Below are 17,498 nucleotides of genomic sequence, written 5' to 3'. Positions count from 1 at the left end.
ACCATTTTTGAAATGTTTACAGAGCACCTGCAGTGTTTGGATGCTATTATTATGATTTTAACACTAGTAAGAGGAAAGTAGATGCGCTTATAGGACAGAGGGAGACAGCACTTTCAAGAACAGTGTCATGGCAGAAGTCTCAGGGAGCTGCAGCCTGTTGGCCTGCACGGGTGAACAGCCCATTTACTGTCAAGATGCTTATGGTGAAAAGGTGAGTTTATAAAGTAAATGTTCTGTCTTGAGACTTTCTGTCTTACTTTCTGGCAGATGACAGTTGGCAGGCTGCAGCCATGGGATGTTAGTGCATTTCTCTCTCTTGTTTGATCCTTACAGTAAATACAACCCCTTTCCATTAATCTCTCTGAAGAACTGCAGCAGTTTACTCTTCTGCTTTTTCCAAAAAGAAGTGATAATACCAATGCAAAGTAGATGTTTCAGAATTCTGAAACTTACTGCCTTGCATGGGATGATGGTTTTGGAAGATTAAAAAAACCCCTAACAACTCACAAGTCATGCAATGAATATAAGAAGAAAGTTAGTTTTTTCTGCCCTCATTCTCAGTCTTTTTTGTGAAGTACATGACTATAAACATGGACTATTTATATTTAACATTCAGTGTATTTTCCCAGTTCTATTTTTTTCAGAGGAGCCTCTACACTGAAAAATATGCTTATAGCTCTGAAACAGAGCTACCTAGAGTGCATGTCAACTCAGACGATTAGAAGAGGCTAGTTTTCCCTTATTTAAAAAAAAAAAGTGCAAACCTATTTATCTATCTCCCTGTATATATTCTGATTAAAAAAAAAAAGTGAGCCATTTTATAAATGGATTCTGTGACTACTCCTAATTTGAAAGCAGTGTTGATGCCTCTGGGTAAAAGAGACAGCCCTCCAGGATTGGAGAGTCTGGCTGTTGTAGAAATTAGTTGAAGGACAATACAAAGCATCTCATATGTATTACAGTCACATTGTCTTACTTCACCATTTCCTAATTATACTCTGAAACAAAGCTAATTTGGAAATTTTGAGTTCTTGCTTCTGAGTAACCTAAGGCCTAAGTCACATGAATAGAGGAAACCCTGAGAGGGCTGTGATAAGTCACATGCCTATGTTTAGTACAGAAACTTGCAAGTAAAAACATCCCTTTTCCTTCAACTGACTACAAGTATATTATACAAGTATATATATTATACTTGTATATATAACAACAGTTAGAACTTCTGTAAATTGTCTCCCAGTAATGCAGTTCCTCCTCCTTTATCAGGAATAGAGATACACACAGCACTACACAGATAAGGGCGGTGCTGGTAGAGGCAGTTGGTCACTGAGTATATGTATATCCATATGCTAATACAAAATGTATCCCTGTTTCAGGGCTGCAGATGAATGCAACAATCAGTAGGGCTGTTCATGGTTCCATCTGTGGCGCGCAGAACCTCACCAACTGGAAAGTAGATGGAAAAGTACAGAGTATCTCCTTTTACAATACCCCTAGTACCGTATCACCTCTGCCCGTTTGTCATCCTGTGGGCATATGATTGTCAGTGGTTAAGAAACATGGAAGGCCTCCAAAGAAAGCAAAGGCACAAGCTTCTAAAAACTTCCCTGGGAGCATAACCAAGCCCACAGCCATGTACAAAGTATGAATGCAAAGTTGTTTTTCCACACAGGATTACACTACAAGCCCCCAGGTGCTCCCTGCAGGGGACCAACACTCACTGAGAACTTCAAAACAGGCACCATCTTTTGCACCCCCTCCTCCTCAAAAATAGAAATGAACAAAAATCCTAATCATTCCTAAAATGTAAGCTATAAGCTACTATTTTCAGAAGTTTCCTCTTACTTCAGGGGTTGGTTTTTTTCACTGCTCAAGTTTGACACAAAGTACCAAATCCAATCAAGAAAACCATGAAAAATATTGGTGTCTGTATTAGAGAACTATCTGAAAATACGACAGAAAAGATAGTTTCTTTAATCTGTGATTAGTTCCTATCCTCTTAAGGATATATCTGTAATGCTGATTTAGAAAGCGTATTTGTCCAGAAATATTCAAATGTGCTATGTTTTTCCATTAATGTTTTGATCAATTCTATGATGGAGAAGACAGGTTGGAAACAACATTTAAATTAACATAATATAATGAATTTGAGTGCGAAACCAACAAAAACCACCCCATGGTTGTCATAAGCATTACCATATATTTAGTTTTTAAAAGTAGGTTACATATTGTATTAAAACTTCATTAAATATGTTCAGTCTAATTTTTCAGCAATTTTTCAGAACATGGTTGTACATTATTTAATTGGCAAAGACAGAGTAAATATTTGACAACTTCCTAGTTTATTTATAGATGGCTGTAATATTTTGAACATTAGGCTTAAAAGTAAGATCAGAGTGCTCTCCTAATCATTTAATGTACCGAAACATTTACAGTTATAAATCAGATTCGTGAAGTTGCTAGGTACTGCAAAATGGGGAAAGTTAATTAGTCATCAGTACTGCAAAAGATGCTGTCTGAACTGAGGACACAGAATGATTCATTAGTTGCCTAATTGATTGAAGGTCAAGAGTGTGTGCATTACTAATTTGCTACAATTTGGAAGGACAGAAGAATCGAGTGCACTTTCAGTTAACAAAAGTGCAGCAAGGAAATTCTAAAATAAGCCCATGTGCTACCTGCTGCTTTGCTGTTGTGTCACTGGCAAACTAAAAATCACATTACTGTCTGTAAACATTTAGGAGCTTATTAAAAATACCATATTGAGAGAGACCTGATCTCTCCAGAAATGCATGTACAATGTTCCCTTTAATGAAATTTATTACACTTTGCTCTACACAAAGAACAAATAATACAAACACCTAAAGTTTCTATTATTGTAAAGCTCCTGTGTATTCGGACAGAACTTTGTCGTGTTAAGTTGTAGGGAGCAAAGCTGAAGTTTTGGCAGCTGCCATGTGAATAGTTCTATTTGAAGATGACTGATTTCTCACACACAGCTTTTCACTGAATTAGGCCTGTTTGAATCCGGTGTAGATTTTAGTATTTGATAGAAACCTGCAGAGGTAGTTACAGGCTCTGGGATGACCACTAATGCGTGTACAATTAGGGTAAGAATTAATAAGAAGGGCATAGAGATCAAAATGGGAAGCTTCATTAAGACACTGGCTAATCCTGTGTTCTGTTTTTCTCCTTGCTTCCATTCAAAGAGAAAAAGAATTGGAAAAGCTATAGCATGGATGATTGAAGATCTGGAACCTGTTTTGTACTAGGAATAAACTGGGATTCTTTTTAGCCCGAAGGATACGGTGAGAGACTTGGAGAAAGTGACCAGGGAATGATTATTCACGCTCTTTCATAAGGAGAGTTAGCTGACATGACATGGGTTTACCAAGGGGCAGACCAAAAGCAAAAGGAGAGCAGAAGTATTTCATTGCACAATAAGTAGGCAAATTATGGAGCGCAGTGCCTGGGGCCAGGAAAGCTGCCAAAAGTGCAACTTCAGAAAGTAACAGGGCAAACTGACAGACGGAAATAATGGGCTAATGAAAAGAATGAGAATACCTCTGGCCACAGACGTGAAGCCAGAAATCCAAGAAAAATGTGTGTGAAGAGCGGGAGTGTAACATTGTGGGTCTTGCCCAGGCCTTTCCTGGTCCAGACAGAACTTCTGTGAGCCAGTGCAGATGGTCTATCTTATTACAATTTATAAACAGCACGGTCGGTGCTTCAGAAGAGAATGGCCCTGACATTTAATTTGTCCTGAGGGGATCCCCACAGGAAGGAAACAGTAGCGAATGTTGTCCTGTCATGACTCTTGAGCCACAACTGTTACACTGCAAAGATTTACACCAGCTAGAACCTATCCCTTTCTTTTCTTTAAGCAAAGTTAAGCTCATCTTTTCACGCATGAAAGCTCGGTGGCTGCAGCAGGGTAACGGCCGGGGCTGTGCTGGGGCACTGCTTGTGGGTTGCGGCGGCTTCGCTCTACGGTGGGAGGAGGGCGGCCGCCGCTTCACTCTGCTCACCAGCACCCCTCCCGCCCTCGGCACAGCCCCCGGCGAGGGCCCGCCGGTACGCGGGGAAAGAGGCGGCCTCGGCGGCGCGGAGCAGGCCGAGCCGCAGCGGGTGTTCCCTGTCGGCTGCTGCCCGCGCTCTCAAGCCGGTCATCCTTCACCCGTTCCCGCTGGCGCAGCGGGGCCGCTCCCTCGCCTTGCCGGGTCGCCTTCGCCCCCGGCCGCGCCCGCCGCCCCTACCTGCGCAGCCCCGACCCCAGCCCCGCCGCGTCTGTGGCGCCGCGCGGTTCCCAGGGCAACGGAGGCCGCTAGGATTGATATCTCCAACAGGCAATCAGCGCTCTGCTCTTCGTCCCGCCCCCGCGAGAGGACGCTGCCATTGGGGGTTCCTTGCGGGAGCGTCCCGGCATGCTGCGGGCGGCGTCCGCGGCAATCGGGGAGTAGGGCGGGGTGGGGTCGCCGGTGCTGCACCCCTGCAGCCCACCCACCTCCCGCTCTCCCGCCTCCTCGCCGTTAGCGGCCGGGCAGCGCTGGGGCAATTCGAAGAGTTGCATCTTTCACAGTTTTGATGCATAAAAGATACTTGTTTGCTTTGCTGCGATGTAAACCGCAGGAGCCCTGCTGTATCTCTCCCTCTGTGCTTGCAGAGCACCCAGTGCTGGTCTTCGGTGACGCTCCAAGGGCCACCCCCCCTCTTTCTTTCATGGTCGGCAGGAGGGTTCTTCGCTGTCATCCATTTCCTTCTCCACCGCCAGAAGTTCTCCTAATTCTCTTAAAACACCCGCTCTCTCTCTGGTTTTGCCTTATCCTTGTGTTACCGTCTGTGTTTGTAGCACCGGTGCTTACTGCAGGGCCCAGGCAGCGGGCTGCCGGGCGCAGTGACCCTAAGCCGGGCTCTCCCGGCGCGGTCTCCGTCGGGGAACGCCAAGGCGTCCCACCGCCTCTGCGCTGCAGCTGGCCGCGGCCCAGGGCAGGAGGCTGTTCTTTGAAGTGCAGTTAATAACAGTCATAGCTTAATTGCATCTAAGTGGAATGACTTCAGCGTATCAGCCGTGCCATTTAGTTCACTGGGCTGGCTGCCTTCCGTAACCCCAGTTCAGTGCGCAGAAAGGATTTTTTTTATTATTACTGCAGATGGGACACAGCTAATTACAACCTAAGCGTTACCTTTCTTCGTCCCGATGCAGAAGCCTAAGGTAATGAACCTGGCGACGGCGTTACCACCCTACAGGAAGCCTGTATAGCGCAGAGAGCCGTCACTCACCGGCGGCAGGACGGAGCGGCAGGTGACAGACCTTGGTGGGCACGGCCTGGCCCGGAGCGTCCCCGCACGGCCCCCGAGGCGGGGGCGGGCTGGCCGAGGCATCCCCGAGCCCTGCCCCCTGCGGAGCCGCGACGGCAGCGGCAGCGGCGGGGTGGCCGCGGCAGCGCGCACCGGGCGCCGCGCTCCCACGGCCGCAGCCCCGCGGCCAGCCTGGGCAGAAGGCCAGGGAGCAGCGGGACCGTACCGGCGGCGACGTGCCCCAGCTGGCAGGTATGCCGAAGCCTTTTCTTTAAAAGCACTAAGCGGTACCGCAGCGGGGTGGTGTGCGCCTCCGATTTCGGGGTGCCACGGTAAATCGGCATCCGGCAGCGCCACGGCAAGCCCGGGAGGGGCCGGGGGCTGCCCCGGGGATGTGGGCAAGGCAGGCGGCGGCGGCTCCCAGGGAAGCGCCGGTGTTCAGCGGCGGGGAGGAGAGGTCTGCATCCGTCCCCGGGGCGACCTGAAGGGCTGTGCGAGTCCGAGGCGGCTGCGGGGGTGTGTGTCCGCCATCCGCGGCGGCTGGGGAGAGTGGCCGAGGCGGGAGGGCACCGCTGGGACGGGCTGCCCGCTCCGGAGCCCCTACGCGGCCCCGGATGGCACCGGAACACAGGCGTGTGCGGCGGCTGCGGTGGATGCACCGTGAAAAATTCATCCTGGCGATGAGTTATGTAAGGAACCTGGCACATCTTTAAATTTATTCCCAACCTGAGCTGCTGCTTCTGTTCTTGAGGTCAGTGATCTCTTCTTACCTGAAATCAATGGTCCTGGCTACCTATTAAGAACTTTATAGAACATTTATAAAATGTTTGGGAGTCAGTGAAGTTAGTAACAGAGTAACAGCTAAACATCTTGAATACCATCTAAACATCTTGAATACTATATAGAGTAATGTTTCAAACGGTGTTCATAAAGTTCTTTTCCAATCTTCCTCTCATGCCCATCTAAAATGTGACCCTCTTCTGTTAATCATGATGCTTGAACACAAGAAAATGCCTCTTGGTATTTTTCTCTGCTTCATGATTGCCATTGGTTTGCATTCAGTCTTTTACAGCTGTAGATGTATGTATATAATCTTGCTACATGACAGTTAACATGCTCAGGTAATTAATCTGAATTGCAATTTGGCATGGGGGGTCTCCACTTCCAAGAACGGATGATATGAATACCAACATCTAAGAAAAATGCTGTCTGCCTTGAAAAATTCCTTTTCCTTCAAGGACTGGACAGCAAGCTGGCAGCAGGGGAAAATACTCGCTATGGCAGTAGACAAGTTTTCCATAAGAGTGAATATGGATGAGAAGCTTTGGGTGCTCCTATGGACACAGAAGGAAATGAGTCAGGATGTCTTGCATACGTGATGCTGATGTTGGGAAGTGAGAGAGGAAGAGGTTTTCAGCAAGTGACTCTATAATTCCACAGGGACTGAAATTCCACTATTAAATACACGTCCTGACAGCAGATTTAAGAGCTTGACCAAATGTTTCTTTGGGTTCTGCAGAACATGTGCAATATTATGAGGAAGGTCTTAAATTCAGTGTAATGTGCAAGTGCCTTTCGCAGAAGATAAACATCTTTGGAGTCCAGGTTGTCAGTGCAGACTGATCTGATGTTACTGCATTTGTGCTCAGATATTTTCCAGCTGACCTGGACTTCTTTTCATTTCAGAAATGGAAAGTCCTGAAGCGTCTGTGAGCAGCTGCAGTGCACACAATGATGAAAACCTTTGCAGCTACAAACAGCAGCCATCAGTGTCACAGGAAGGGCTTTTGGAGGACCAGCTTAGAAGGAAGTTAAAATTCTTTTTCATGAACCCCTGTGAGAAATTCTGGGCCCGAGGCAGGAAACCTTGGAAACTTGGAATTCAGCTACTCAAAATAGCAATGGTTACTATTCAGGTGAGTAACTATGGAAGCAGGGACTGTGGGAACTCAAATAGTACAAGTGACAAATGCTCTTGGTGTGGTGAATAGACTGCAAAACTATCTTAGCTGCATATATGTAGCTTCGATCTGAGATGACATCATTTTCTCCTGAAACTACTGACTGAAAGATAGCTCTCCTAAGAGCGGAGATGAAAGGAACCATGTTAAAGGGTTCTACTTGACTTTTTTACTTGGCTTTTTTTTCCCCTCACTTTTTTTTTATTGTCCCAAAGGATGGCATCCTTACACATCTGTTCCCTTCTTCATTGAGTGTGTTTGTGTTCAAGGGAAGAAACAGTCACTTGAGTTTCAATACCGCAAAGAACTGAAATTGGTGTCTGTTTCACGATGTTTGCTTGTGTCTTGCATATGGTAAGCAAGCTCTTCTATTGAAGAAAACAGAAAATCTGCCCCATTCTTCCTCTCAGCCAGCCTTGCACCACACATTTCATATCATACATTTATCTGCTGTCCAAACACAGTTGTTTGTCTCAAAGTTCTGTGGTTAAGGAAGAAGAAGGTTTTTCATAAAACCTTTCTAATGCCTCATATGATGATCTTTATGAGTTGCCTGCATGTGATTTAGCTCTACGGTGGTGTCACTGCTATGACAATTCAGGGATAGAAAGAATGTTTTCTGTGGTTACATTACACCACATTACATTACATGTGGTTACATGACAGACTGCAGCAATAATAGTTCTCCTGCCATACATCTGGCAGTGTGTCCGCATCCCTTACTGCTTCAGTTTTAAATGTATCATCATCCTCTGATTGTCACCTGTCCCATTTTGCCACTAGAAATAAAATCTGATGGTGTAGGAACATAAGTAAGAAAGAAACTGATACTGATTTAGCCTTTTCAGAGAAAATCTGCTGGTAAGTAATTCAATCTTACCACTGCTGATTTGCTGATTCCTGTGTGCCTAGCATGCTGAGCTTGCCCAAGGTGCATTGTAGTATCTCTCTAACTGAGTTATCCTTATCAAAACCTACATATCCCATTTGCATTGTAGCAGTAAAACTGGTCTGTAGACTAGGATTCAGACTTATCTCTGGTGAGCTCACAATGCTCCCGATGCTAGATTTGAAACAATACCCACTGAGTAGAATTGCAAGCTCCCGCAAACAATGTGTCACATTCTTCTAGACACCTTTTCCAGTCTGGATAGTTCTAGCAGGGTTTTAAGGTAACTTGTCATGAACAGCTGCTATGTATTTTTTTAACAGCTACTGAGGTTATCCTGTTACAAGTAGAGTTTTGATCAGTTATTCTCAAAGCACCTTTCACTGAAACCTGAGGGAGGGGTGTTTGTTTTTCTGAGTTGTCCTCAATTTGCGTTTTTTGCACTGGAGTAGAGACTTCAAAGTGGGGTCTGGTTAAGTCCTGCCCTGCCTTTTTGGCTGAGGAACAGTGATATTCCCCAAGGCAAGCCTTCTCTGGCTGAACTGTGTGTAACAGTATATGGGTAGCTTTAATTTGAGATGGTATCCTTTTCTTTGTAAAAGCATGGGTCCCTGGCCAAGATGCTGGTAAACATGTTGAAGGAACATTCTTGAAGCCCTTTGTTTCGCTAAAGTCAAACTTTCTTTTGGCCAGCTGTGAAATGGAGCAGCCTGCATGTAACTGCCATATTTACCAGTGTGATGGAAGTGTGGCCATTTGCAGGGATGGATCTGCAGGTTGCTCTAGAAGCCAACGCAGTCTTTGAATAGGAAATCTAAATGTGCTTTTTTTCAGCTGGTGGTTTTTGGATTAAGCAATCAAATGGTGGTTGCCTTCAAAGAAGAGAATACTGTGGCATTCAAACATCTCTTCTTGAAGGGATACATGGACAGAATGGATGACACCTATGCTGTATACACACAGACAGATGTCTATGACCAAATATTCTTTGCGATAAACCAGGTAAGTGTTGTCGCTGCCATGTATACAATACATATGCTGTTTACCTGGGTACCTTTTCTTCCTCATTTCCTGGTGGTGTCTGAAATTGACCTTCTGTGCCAGTTGCTTAAGTCTAGAATGTCGAATCATTCAGGTTTTCTGTCATTGCTAGAGCATTGTGCTTGTGGTGACATCCTTAAAACTGATCGGTGTACTAATTCTGCCCTAAATGCAGTCCTGGAGCCAGGGTGCTTTGCAAATAATGAATGAGGCTTTCAAGTAAGGACTGTAAAAAGAAAAAAAAAAAAAAAGCAAAAAAAGAGAACCAAATCCTGCAGTTATTTTCAGAAGCAAATCCTACAGTTATTGTTTTTGTCAAAGAGCTTAAAGTATTTAAGGTCTCAGCTGTGGTGTGGTGTAGGTTTCCGAGTTCCTTAGGCAACCTTCTAAATAAAAAAGACTGGTTATGGCACAGATCCAAACACTTCTGTGTCTGGAGGTTTTGTTGTTGTTTGTTTGTTTGGATATTTTCTTTTTTCCTTTTTTTTCCCAAGACTAATCATTTTGATGCCATCTAAGTTCATTTGCCTGTTCTGAACTTCAGTACTTACAGCTGCCCAACATCTCTGTTGGAAACCATGCTTATGAGAAGAGGGGAGCAGAAGAGACAGCTCTGGCCGTATGTCAGCATTTCTACAAGCGAGGAATCATCTGTCCTGGAAATGACACCTTTGATATAGACCCAGAGATCGTGACTGGTGATGAACCTAATCTGTTGTATCGGTTCTTTGGGAAGAGGGACTCTACATTTATGATAAATTCCTACAAAAAGCACTGTAATGCCCTAATACATGATCTGTATTTAACTTTCTGCCAACCAAAGCTGGTAAGAAAACAGCTGTGTAACTAACCTTTAGCCCTCAGCCCCGAGGTAAGAGTCCTTCATGTCTACCGTCACAGACCAAATGATAAGCCATTAGCACCGATGGCCATCTAATACAAGTATTTCGGGCTAATTTCAGCAGCCTTCCTTACAAATTCATGATGAATAACTTGATGGGTTCAGGGAAGCCAGTATATTTGTCAACTAGCTTCCCAAATGACTCCTCACTTAAGCATGCTATCTTGTCTGGTAGAGTCAACAGCTCTTTACAGCCCTGTGAGTGGGAAAGGCAGATTACAGTTAAAGAGCATGATAACCCATGAGATATTGTTGTGAGCACTTATCCCTTGCAGACTGCTTGTACATTGAGCCAATGACACCGTTTGAAAACACAACAGTGGGAAAGCACAATTTGAATTTCACTCTGGATTTCCACAGGTGAGAAGGAGTCAGTACATCACCTCCTGGGTTATTTGTGCATTTTTCCTGTGAAACCCTAACACAAAGCTCTGTTGCAGACTGGTGATGGTGCAGCTCGTGTTCAACCTGAAAGCAATCAACCTCCAGACCGTCCGGCACCACGAGCTCCCTGACTGTTACGATTTCACTCTGACGGTACATGGATCCTGCCACGTGTCTTTCTGTTCAAAATGAGAGATCATTCTTGCTGCTTTACCATGCACAGTCAGTGCAGACATTTTCTAAAGTGTGTTTGGGTATCACTGACTGGTCCCCAGTGGTGTCTGGATTACTCTGTTGTGTCTTGGTACACCCTGTAAATGATGACCAGTGGTGACTGTGGGAAGTTAAGCCTTGAGCGGTCATGATGTGGTCCTGAAGCACCTGCATGGGCTACAGCCTTTTGTACTCTAATCCAGCTGAACTGCAACAAAAGCATAAACCTCTTCTCTTTAGAGAGATGCTTCTAGGAAAGGCTGTTTTCAGGTCATGGAGGAATAAGGAGGTAGATTAACAGAATTTCAGCTAGAAGTTAGTTGATTGAGCAGTATGTGGCCAGTATGTGGTTCACCAGATTTGTCTTCTGCTTTGGCAGCATTTATTTGAATTGACTGGGATTACTTTAAGCTTAAACAGATTTCATAACTTCTCTCCTGTGAGAATTATTCTGAATCATTATGCAAATTTAAGAATACAGTGTGTGCTACATGTGTAACAGTTTAACTTTAAAGACATACCTTTTTTTTTTTTAAATACAGATAATGTTTGATAATAAAGCACATAGTGGAAGAATTAAAATAAGTCTAGACAACGACATAGCGATCAGGGAATGTAAAGACTGGCATGTTTCTGGATCAAGTAAGTAACATAAATGTGTTCAAATTTTTATGCTAAATTTTCCCCACATGAGTACAATGTTAACCTTTTTCTTTATTAAAAAATGAGGCATTATTGACATGCATTCTCTAGTGGGTGTGCTCTAAACCTGATTTTCTAAGGAACTGCTGTTCTTAAACCTCTGGTTGGAAATCCTGGGAAGCCAGCCACACCATTACATTCCTTAGCAGTTCTCAAACTTTGTGCCATTGATACTGTCCAAACAATTTTTTTTCACAGCTCACTATTCATCCTTCTAGCTCTGGCTACTGAACTTACACTGCTTATCCCTTAAGGTAGAGCTGAGAACCCTTGTTCTAGCACCAGGCGACAGAAGAACACGTGATAGTGGTGGAAAGCTGAAACTGATTCACTCATTTGAGGACTTAGCATCAGGAAAGATAAGGAAGCGCTGTTGCTAAGGCTTGCTAGAGTGGAATGGCTAGAAACACTTCTTACTGCTGCTTAGATGTTGTTTGGTCTGTATTTGGGTGTAACTGAGATGCACAGTATGGTTAAATACCTATCTTAAATAGTAACAAGCACTCATTGTTGGCAGATATTGGGTCTGGTCAAAACTTTGCCTGAGATCCTTTTTGTTTAGAGAAATAATCTCCTTGAAAGTCAGAACCTTTCCAGGACTCTAAATTGCACTTCATTTTTTATTTAGTGCTTTAGTGAGCCCTAGAATTCATCAGGTCTATTCTACTTGCCCGCTTTCCCCTCGGCTCTGCCTATGTTAGGAAACGAAGAGCCAGTAGTCAAAAAGCAGAAGGTTTGTTTTGGGGTTTTGTTTATTTGTTTGTTTGTTTTAAGATCCAGATTTGGATTAGTTTGGAGGAATTTAATGCAATGCATTACAGAGTACAAAACATAGCAATTATGCAAAGGCATATCCCACTAAACACTCTTACCAACTGGCTTTGCTAGCTGCCGTGCTGCAGACGCACACCAGATGGCATGCGACCTCTGACAGATCGCTTGTTCGGCAGTGCAAGACGGTTTTGACACCAGGCTTCTGTAATCCACGTTTGATACCTATGTAGATTGAGTAGATTGGCTCTATAACAGTTTTCAGAATAATCTCCTGGGGCAGCCTGTGTTATTTTCTGAAAGTTAAGGAAAAATGAAAAGGCAACGATGGCGACTGATGGGCTTTTTCTGGGTAGTGCTGTAGGTATCTTTGTGAAGTCAAGTACAACTCCAGTACCCCGTTTTGGAGAACTGCCATTTGCAACTTTAGCATTCATTTAATTTCCCCCCCAACACAATCACTTTTCTAGTGTTAAAAGTCTAATCCTTACACTGTATCATCTGGTTTCAGCTGTACGATAGGTATGAAAAATAAAAAAGTGCCTAGTGGTAGATTTGGTGCAAAATTTGACCTCAGTTGATCAGGAATGTGATTTTTACTAACATAGGAGATGGAGAACTTATGTCCAGCTCAATGTTGGTCTTGGCTAGCTGAGCAGCAGTGCAAATTCCCTGCACTTCTCTAGCACAGAAAACCTGTCTGATAGCCAAATACTGGGTTGGAAGAGAAGAAACAGGTGATAAAATCCTTGGGATTTTTCAGACAACATAATTAACATCAAAACTTGATTCTTACTTCAATACTCCAGGTGGCCAGCAAGATAAAATGCATCTGATTATAAAGATGTACATTTTTGTTCTTGCAGTACAGAAGAATACTCATTACATGATGATCTTCGATGCTTTTGTTATACTGACTTGCCTAGCCTCATTGATCCTTTGCACACGATCAGTGATTAAAGGAATTCAGCTCCAAAGGGTGGGTATAACTCTTTCTTTGGGAAGCCTTAATTTCTTGCATAAGTCTGATTAACATTTTCCTTTCCTCCTTTCCCCTAGGAATTTGTAAGCTTTTTCCTATATTATTATAAGAAAGAAGTAGCTTTCAGTGATCAAATGGAATTTGTCAATGGATGGTACATCCTGATTATGGTTAGTGATGTCCTAACTATTGTTGGATCAACTCTAAAGATGGAGATACAAGCCAAGGTAAGACACTATGCTGTTAGGTGGAAGCAAAACGGATTGTTTCTGTCCCAGATAGGTTCATTCTGAGTGGCATCTCTTCTGGAATTATAGATGAGAAGTGTTGTTTCCAGTTGTGAGATTTAAAGCCTCCAGATTTCACTAGAGTTCTAATTGTCTTTTACTGCTTTGTAATTCTAAGGAATAAAATGAACTTATCTCTGAAAACTTAAGACTGTTTACTTGCTCTCTTCCCCACTTAGGACCACACACATTTGCTTATTTGATCTTTTTTTCTTTTTTTTTTTTTAAATTTAGCATTTGCCTTTCTGTTCCCTGTTTAACTAACATAGAGAGTCTCTCCTTACACATCACTTTGCTGTGTTCCCAGCTTCTGGTTTCCAGCATGTACATGACAGTCAGCCCACTGCCTGGTTCTTCACTTTAAATTTTTAAAATAAACCTGATATAGAAAAAAAATATCTTTTTGAAATGCATATTTTTTGAACTCTGCAGTTGGAATTAGGGAACAAAAGTTATGATATACTATCCTGAAGCACTCAAATATTCAGCTGAAGTTGTTCTTCACTGAATCTGTAGCAGACTTTGAAGTGTGACACTGCAACACAACAGACTTTGGACAGCAGTGATGAAAGGATGGGCCTGAAATCCATCTGGTGACAGCTTAACTCTTATAAAAGCCCTGTACAAATTGCCCTATCTTACCTTAGGAACTATAAACTCAGTTCTTAGGAGTAGAAAGAAGCTATGAGGAAGTTGACCTAGATAAAAGACAACCCCATCCTGCTTTGGAAGAAGCAAAGATGATAACAAGATTGGAATAAGATCTTGCATTTGTGATTCCAATGTTTTACATATATATATGTGTGTGTATATACACATATATATGTGTAAATATATATAAATATTTATTTATTTATTTATGTTTCTTTTCTAAGATAGTATTTTACTAAAACTCCTTTCTACAGATACACTTCATTTTGCAGGTCTTGTGGACCGTAATAAAAAGATCTCATTCCATGTTACTGTGTGAACGTTGGTGGCTGAGTACCCCCAGCACGTTCATGTTAATGCAATTTAATTTTTTTTTGTCAAGCTGAAAATGAATTATGCTAAGATACAGCTCTTCTTAGAGGAATAAAACCAGAAAATAGTGAAAACTTCTTATTCAAGTAGGCTGTCCTGCTCCCTTTCAGAGTAGGGCTGCAGTTCAGGGAACAGCTTATATGCTCACTAGGATGGAAATAGGACAATACGTATAGGTGGAAAAAAAACAACAGTGAAGTACCAATAAAATATAAATGAAGTTCTGGTTAGAATTAATTAGAAGCTAATTAGTGTTCTCCTCAATAACTTTCTACACCTCACAGTTCCCTGCTACCTAACAAGATCCTCTTTAGTATTTACCTGAACTCTGCGGACAAGTCACGCTATTTTTTCAAAACCAGCTTTGCTTATATACTGGAAGAACTGTCTTTGCTCTGCAGGTCTAAAGTTCCTGCAACACTCCCTGTCAGAATGTGGAGGAGAGGTTCCCAAGCTGCTCTAGGGAATCTCCTGATGTAGCCCAGAAGTGGTTGCCACAGGTCTGGAAGCAGCGTAAAGATGCTTGCAGTGCCGCTCCGCTGCAGGGCTTAGCGAGCAGGTACAGAGGGGATGTCCCTGTGAGGCACTGCAGCTGCGCTCTTGGCCTTGCAATGAAGCTCAGCTCATTGTCAGCATCTATTCTACAAACAGCCACATGTAAAGGCATGTGAAATGAGTTACTCTTGAAAGTGCCCTTGCTCTTTGGTGGGATTTCTGCTCTATAATGCATATAGCCACAGGCTAATTATTAATGGGAGAGATTGCCAAGGAAAGCAATTTTTCTTGACAGATCTTTGTAGTAACGAGAGTCACAATCTAGAACCTGTCAGTTCTTACAGTACTTGACTTTTTTTTTTCCTTTTTTTTCCCAGAGCCTGACAAGTTACGATGTCTGTAGCATACTCCTAGGAACATCCACCATGCTTGTGTGGCTCGGAGTCATTCGCTACCTAGGTTTCTTTCAGAAGTATAATGTAAGGATCTCCTGGGATCTTCGTGCTGTTGGTATTTATTCTGTTCGTTGCTATAAGGGGGCTGAAAGAAATGCCTGGTTGAATTCTAACTGTTGACATTGCTTTGCACAGCTTCTCATCCTAACACTGAGAGCAGCATTACCCAACGTAATGAGGTTCTGCTGTTGTGCTGCTATGATCTACCTGGGCTATTGTTTCTGTGGATGGATTGTACTGGGGCCATACCATGTGAAGGTAACATACTTAACATGAAAGAAGACAGCTTGAATAACAGAACGGATTGCAAACGAAAGAGAGATTACTACTGATGTCTTCTAAGTTTCCATGTCAAGGCTTCCCTTAATATAAAAATAGTGCATCTTCAACATGATGTGGCTCTGTTGGAGAAGTCTGACTCAGTCAGACTTTCCTCGAGTTATGAAAGCTGTGAGTCAGAAGTGGAGACACAGCCGTGACTCCAATCACATGCTGGTATTTTGAGAAATTATTTTCATCTTGCAGCACACCAGTGACAGACTAAAGTTTTGGAGACTTTATCCTTATCCCCTTTAAAAGTTAAATTGGCTTGGGCGTTTACAGGTGAATGAATCAAATGTGCACGTGTACGGAAGGTAACAAACTTTGCTCATTCCTCAAATGTTTTACTGTCTGCACCTTGTCATACTCTGGACACACAAAGAGATCTGAGGCAGACAGTCAACAGCTGAGTATCTTCTTCATGTTATATATAGTCTTTGGATGCAAATGAGGTGGTGATGAATGTCTTTACCTTCTTCCCTCCTCTCTAGTTTCGCTCTCTGAACATGGTTTCTGAATGTCTTTTTTCCCTCATCAATGGAGATGACATGTTCGCCACCTTTGCAAAAATGCAGCAGAAAAGTTACTTGGTTTGGTTATTCAGTAGAATCTACCTCTACTCCTTCATCAGTCTGTTCATCTACATGGTGCTGAGTCTCTTCATTGCACTCATTACAGATACGTATGAAACTGTCAAGGTAAGCCTGAGCTCTTTCTCTTTGTTTGGAATATGAATGCAAGATTAGTGCTGTCCAGACTCTAATCTTCCCCAATATTTTGACTTACATTACATACCAATTTAAAGAATAAATGCAATGACTACTTTTGAGGGTGCAGAGTGATGACCAGAGGTTTTTAGTCCTTCTCTACTTCAGTTTTCTTACAAGCCTATCTGATTTCCTGGCCCAATGGAAGCTAAATAGCCACTGAAAAGCAATAATTGTGTATTCAGTTCTCTAAATCCTCTAAATTCAAGGTTAATTAATGCCTGAAAAGTGGTCTGGGGAGGATATGGGTTGTTGTGTGGTTTTGCTCTGCTAAAAGTTTAATTAAATATCAATTTTTAGCACTACCAGCAAGATGGCTTTCCGGAGACAGAACTTCAGAGATTTGTATCACAGTGCAAAGACTTACCGAACTCAGGCAGGTACAGGTTAGAGGAGGAGAGTGCTGTATCTCTCTTCTGTTGTTGTAACGGTACGTACCTACATTAAAATTATACATTAATGTATATGCAAAAGCAACACACCACAAATTATCCCTGGCACAATGATTATACAGAGTACTTAAATTCTGGTGAATGAAGGGGGCAAAACCCCACAAAAGTCCCAAACTATTTCTAGTGAATGGAGCACTTCAAAGAAATGTCTGCAGCCAAATCCCCAAAAGAGGTGAAATTACTTTTAAATTAAGAATTACTTGATGCATGAAAAGTGGTGGAGAGAGTTAGATAATGTGTATGTATAACGGAGGGACCCTGTATGTATAATGTGCAAGCATCAACACTTCCTGTGCATATTGCAATAGTCACAGCTTACTGAACTCATTCAGTGCCATCTTTTTGACAAGACCTTTTGCAGAAAGATGTCCTGACTGAAATGGTAGTGGGTCTGCAACTTAGGGAGAAAATCAGCTTGCCAAGGCTATAAGATAGCACACAGTTTGAGATATTACCAAAGCATTTAGAAAGGGATTGCCTAACTTCCACTATAGAGAGCTTAACGCTTCAGTTAAGCCAAGTTTTGTTGCCTCAGGAACACTGATTGCAGGTTACATGG

General features: G+C 42.9%; 1 protein-coding gene across 1 annotated transcript; it reads left to right on the top strand.

The window, feature by feature from the left end:
* Positions 1–6,983: 6,983 nt before the first annotated feature.
* On the top strand, positions 6,984–16,934 carry MCOLN3 (mucolipin TRP cation channel 3; the record flags this gene model as incomplete). The annotated part of the gene is made up of 12 exons (XM_084265882.1): positions 6,984–7,211; positions 8,980–9,147; positions 9,731–9,884; positions 10,363–10,447; positions 10,528–10,624; positions 11,227–11,326; positions 13,024–13,136; positions 13,217–13,366; positions 15,322–15,423; positions 15,535–15,657; positions 16,212–16,418; positions 16,788–16,934. 12 exons carry the CDS (start codon positions 6,984–6,986, stop codon positions 16,932–16,934), a joined length of 1,674 nt encoding a protein of 557 aa, XP_084122008.1.
* Positions 16,935–17,498: the final 564 nt, after the last annotated feature.

The sequence above is a fragment of the Gallinula chloropus genome, assembly GCF_964237585.1.
Source record: "Gallinula chloropus genome assembly, chromosome: 6".
Classification (NCBI taxonomy): domain Eukaryota; kingdom Metazoa; phylum Chordata; class Aves; order Gruiformes; family Rallidae; genus Gallinula; species Gallinula chloropus.
The sequence above is the reverse complement of the archived record's forward strand: the minus strand, read 5'-3'. Positions and strand labels throughout refer to the sequence as shown.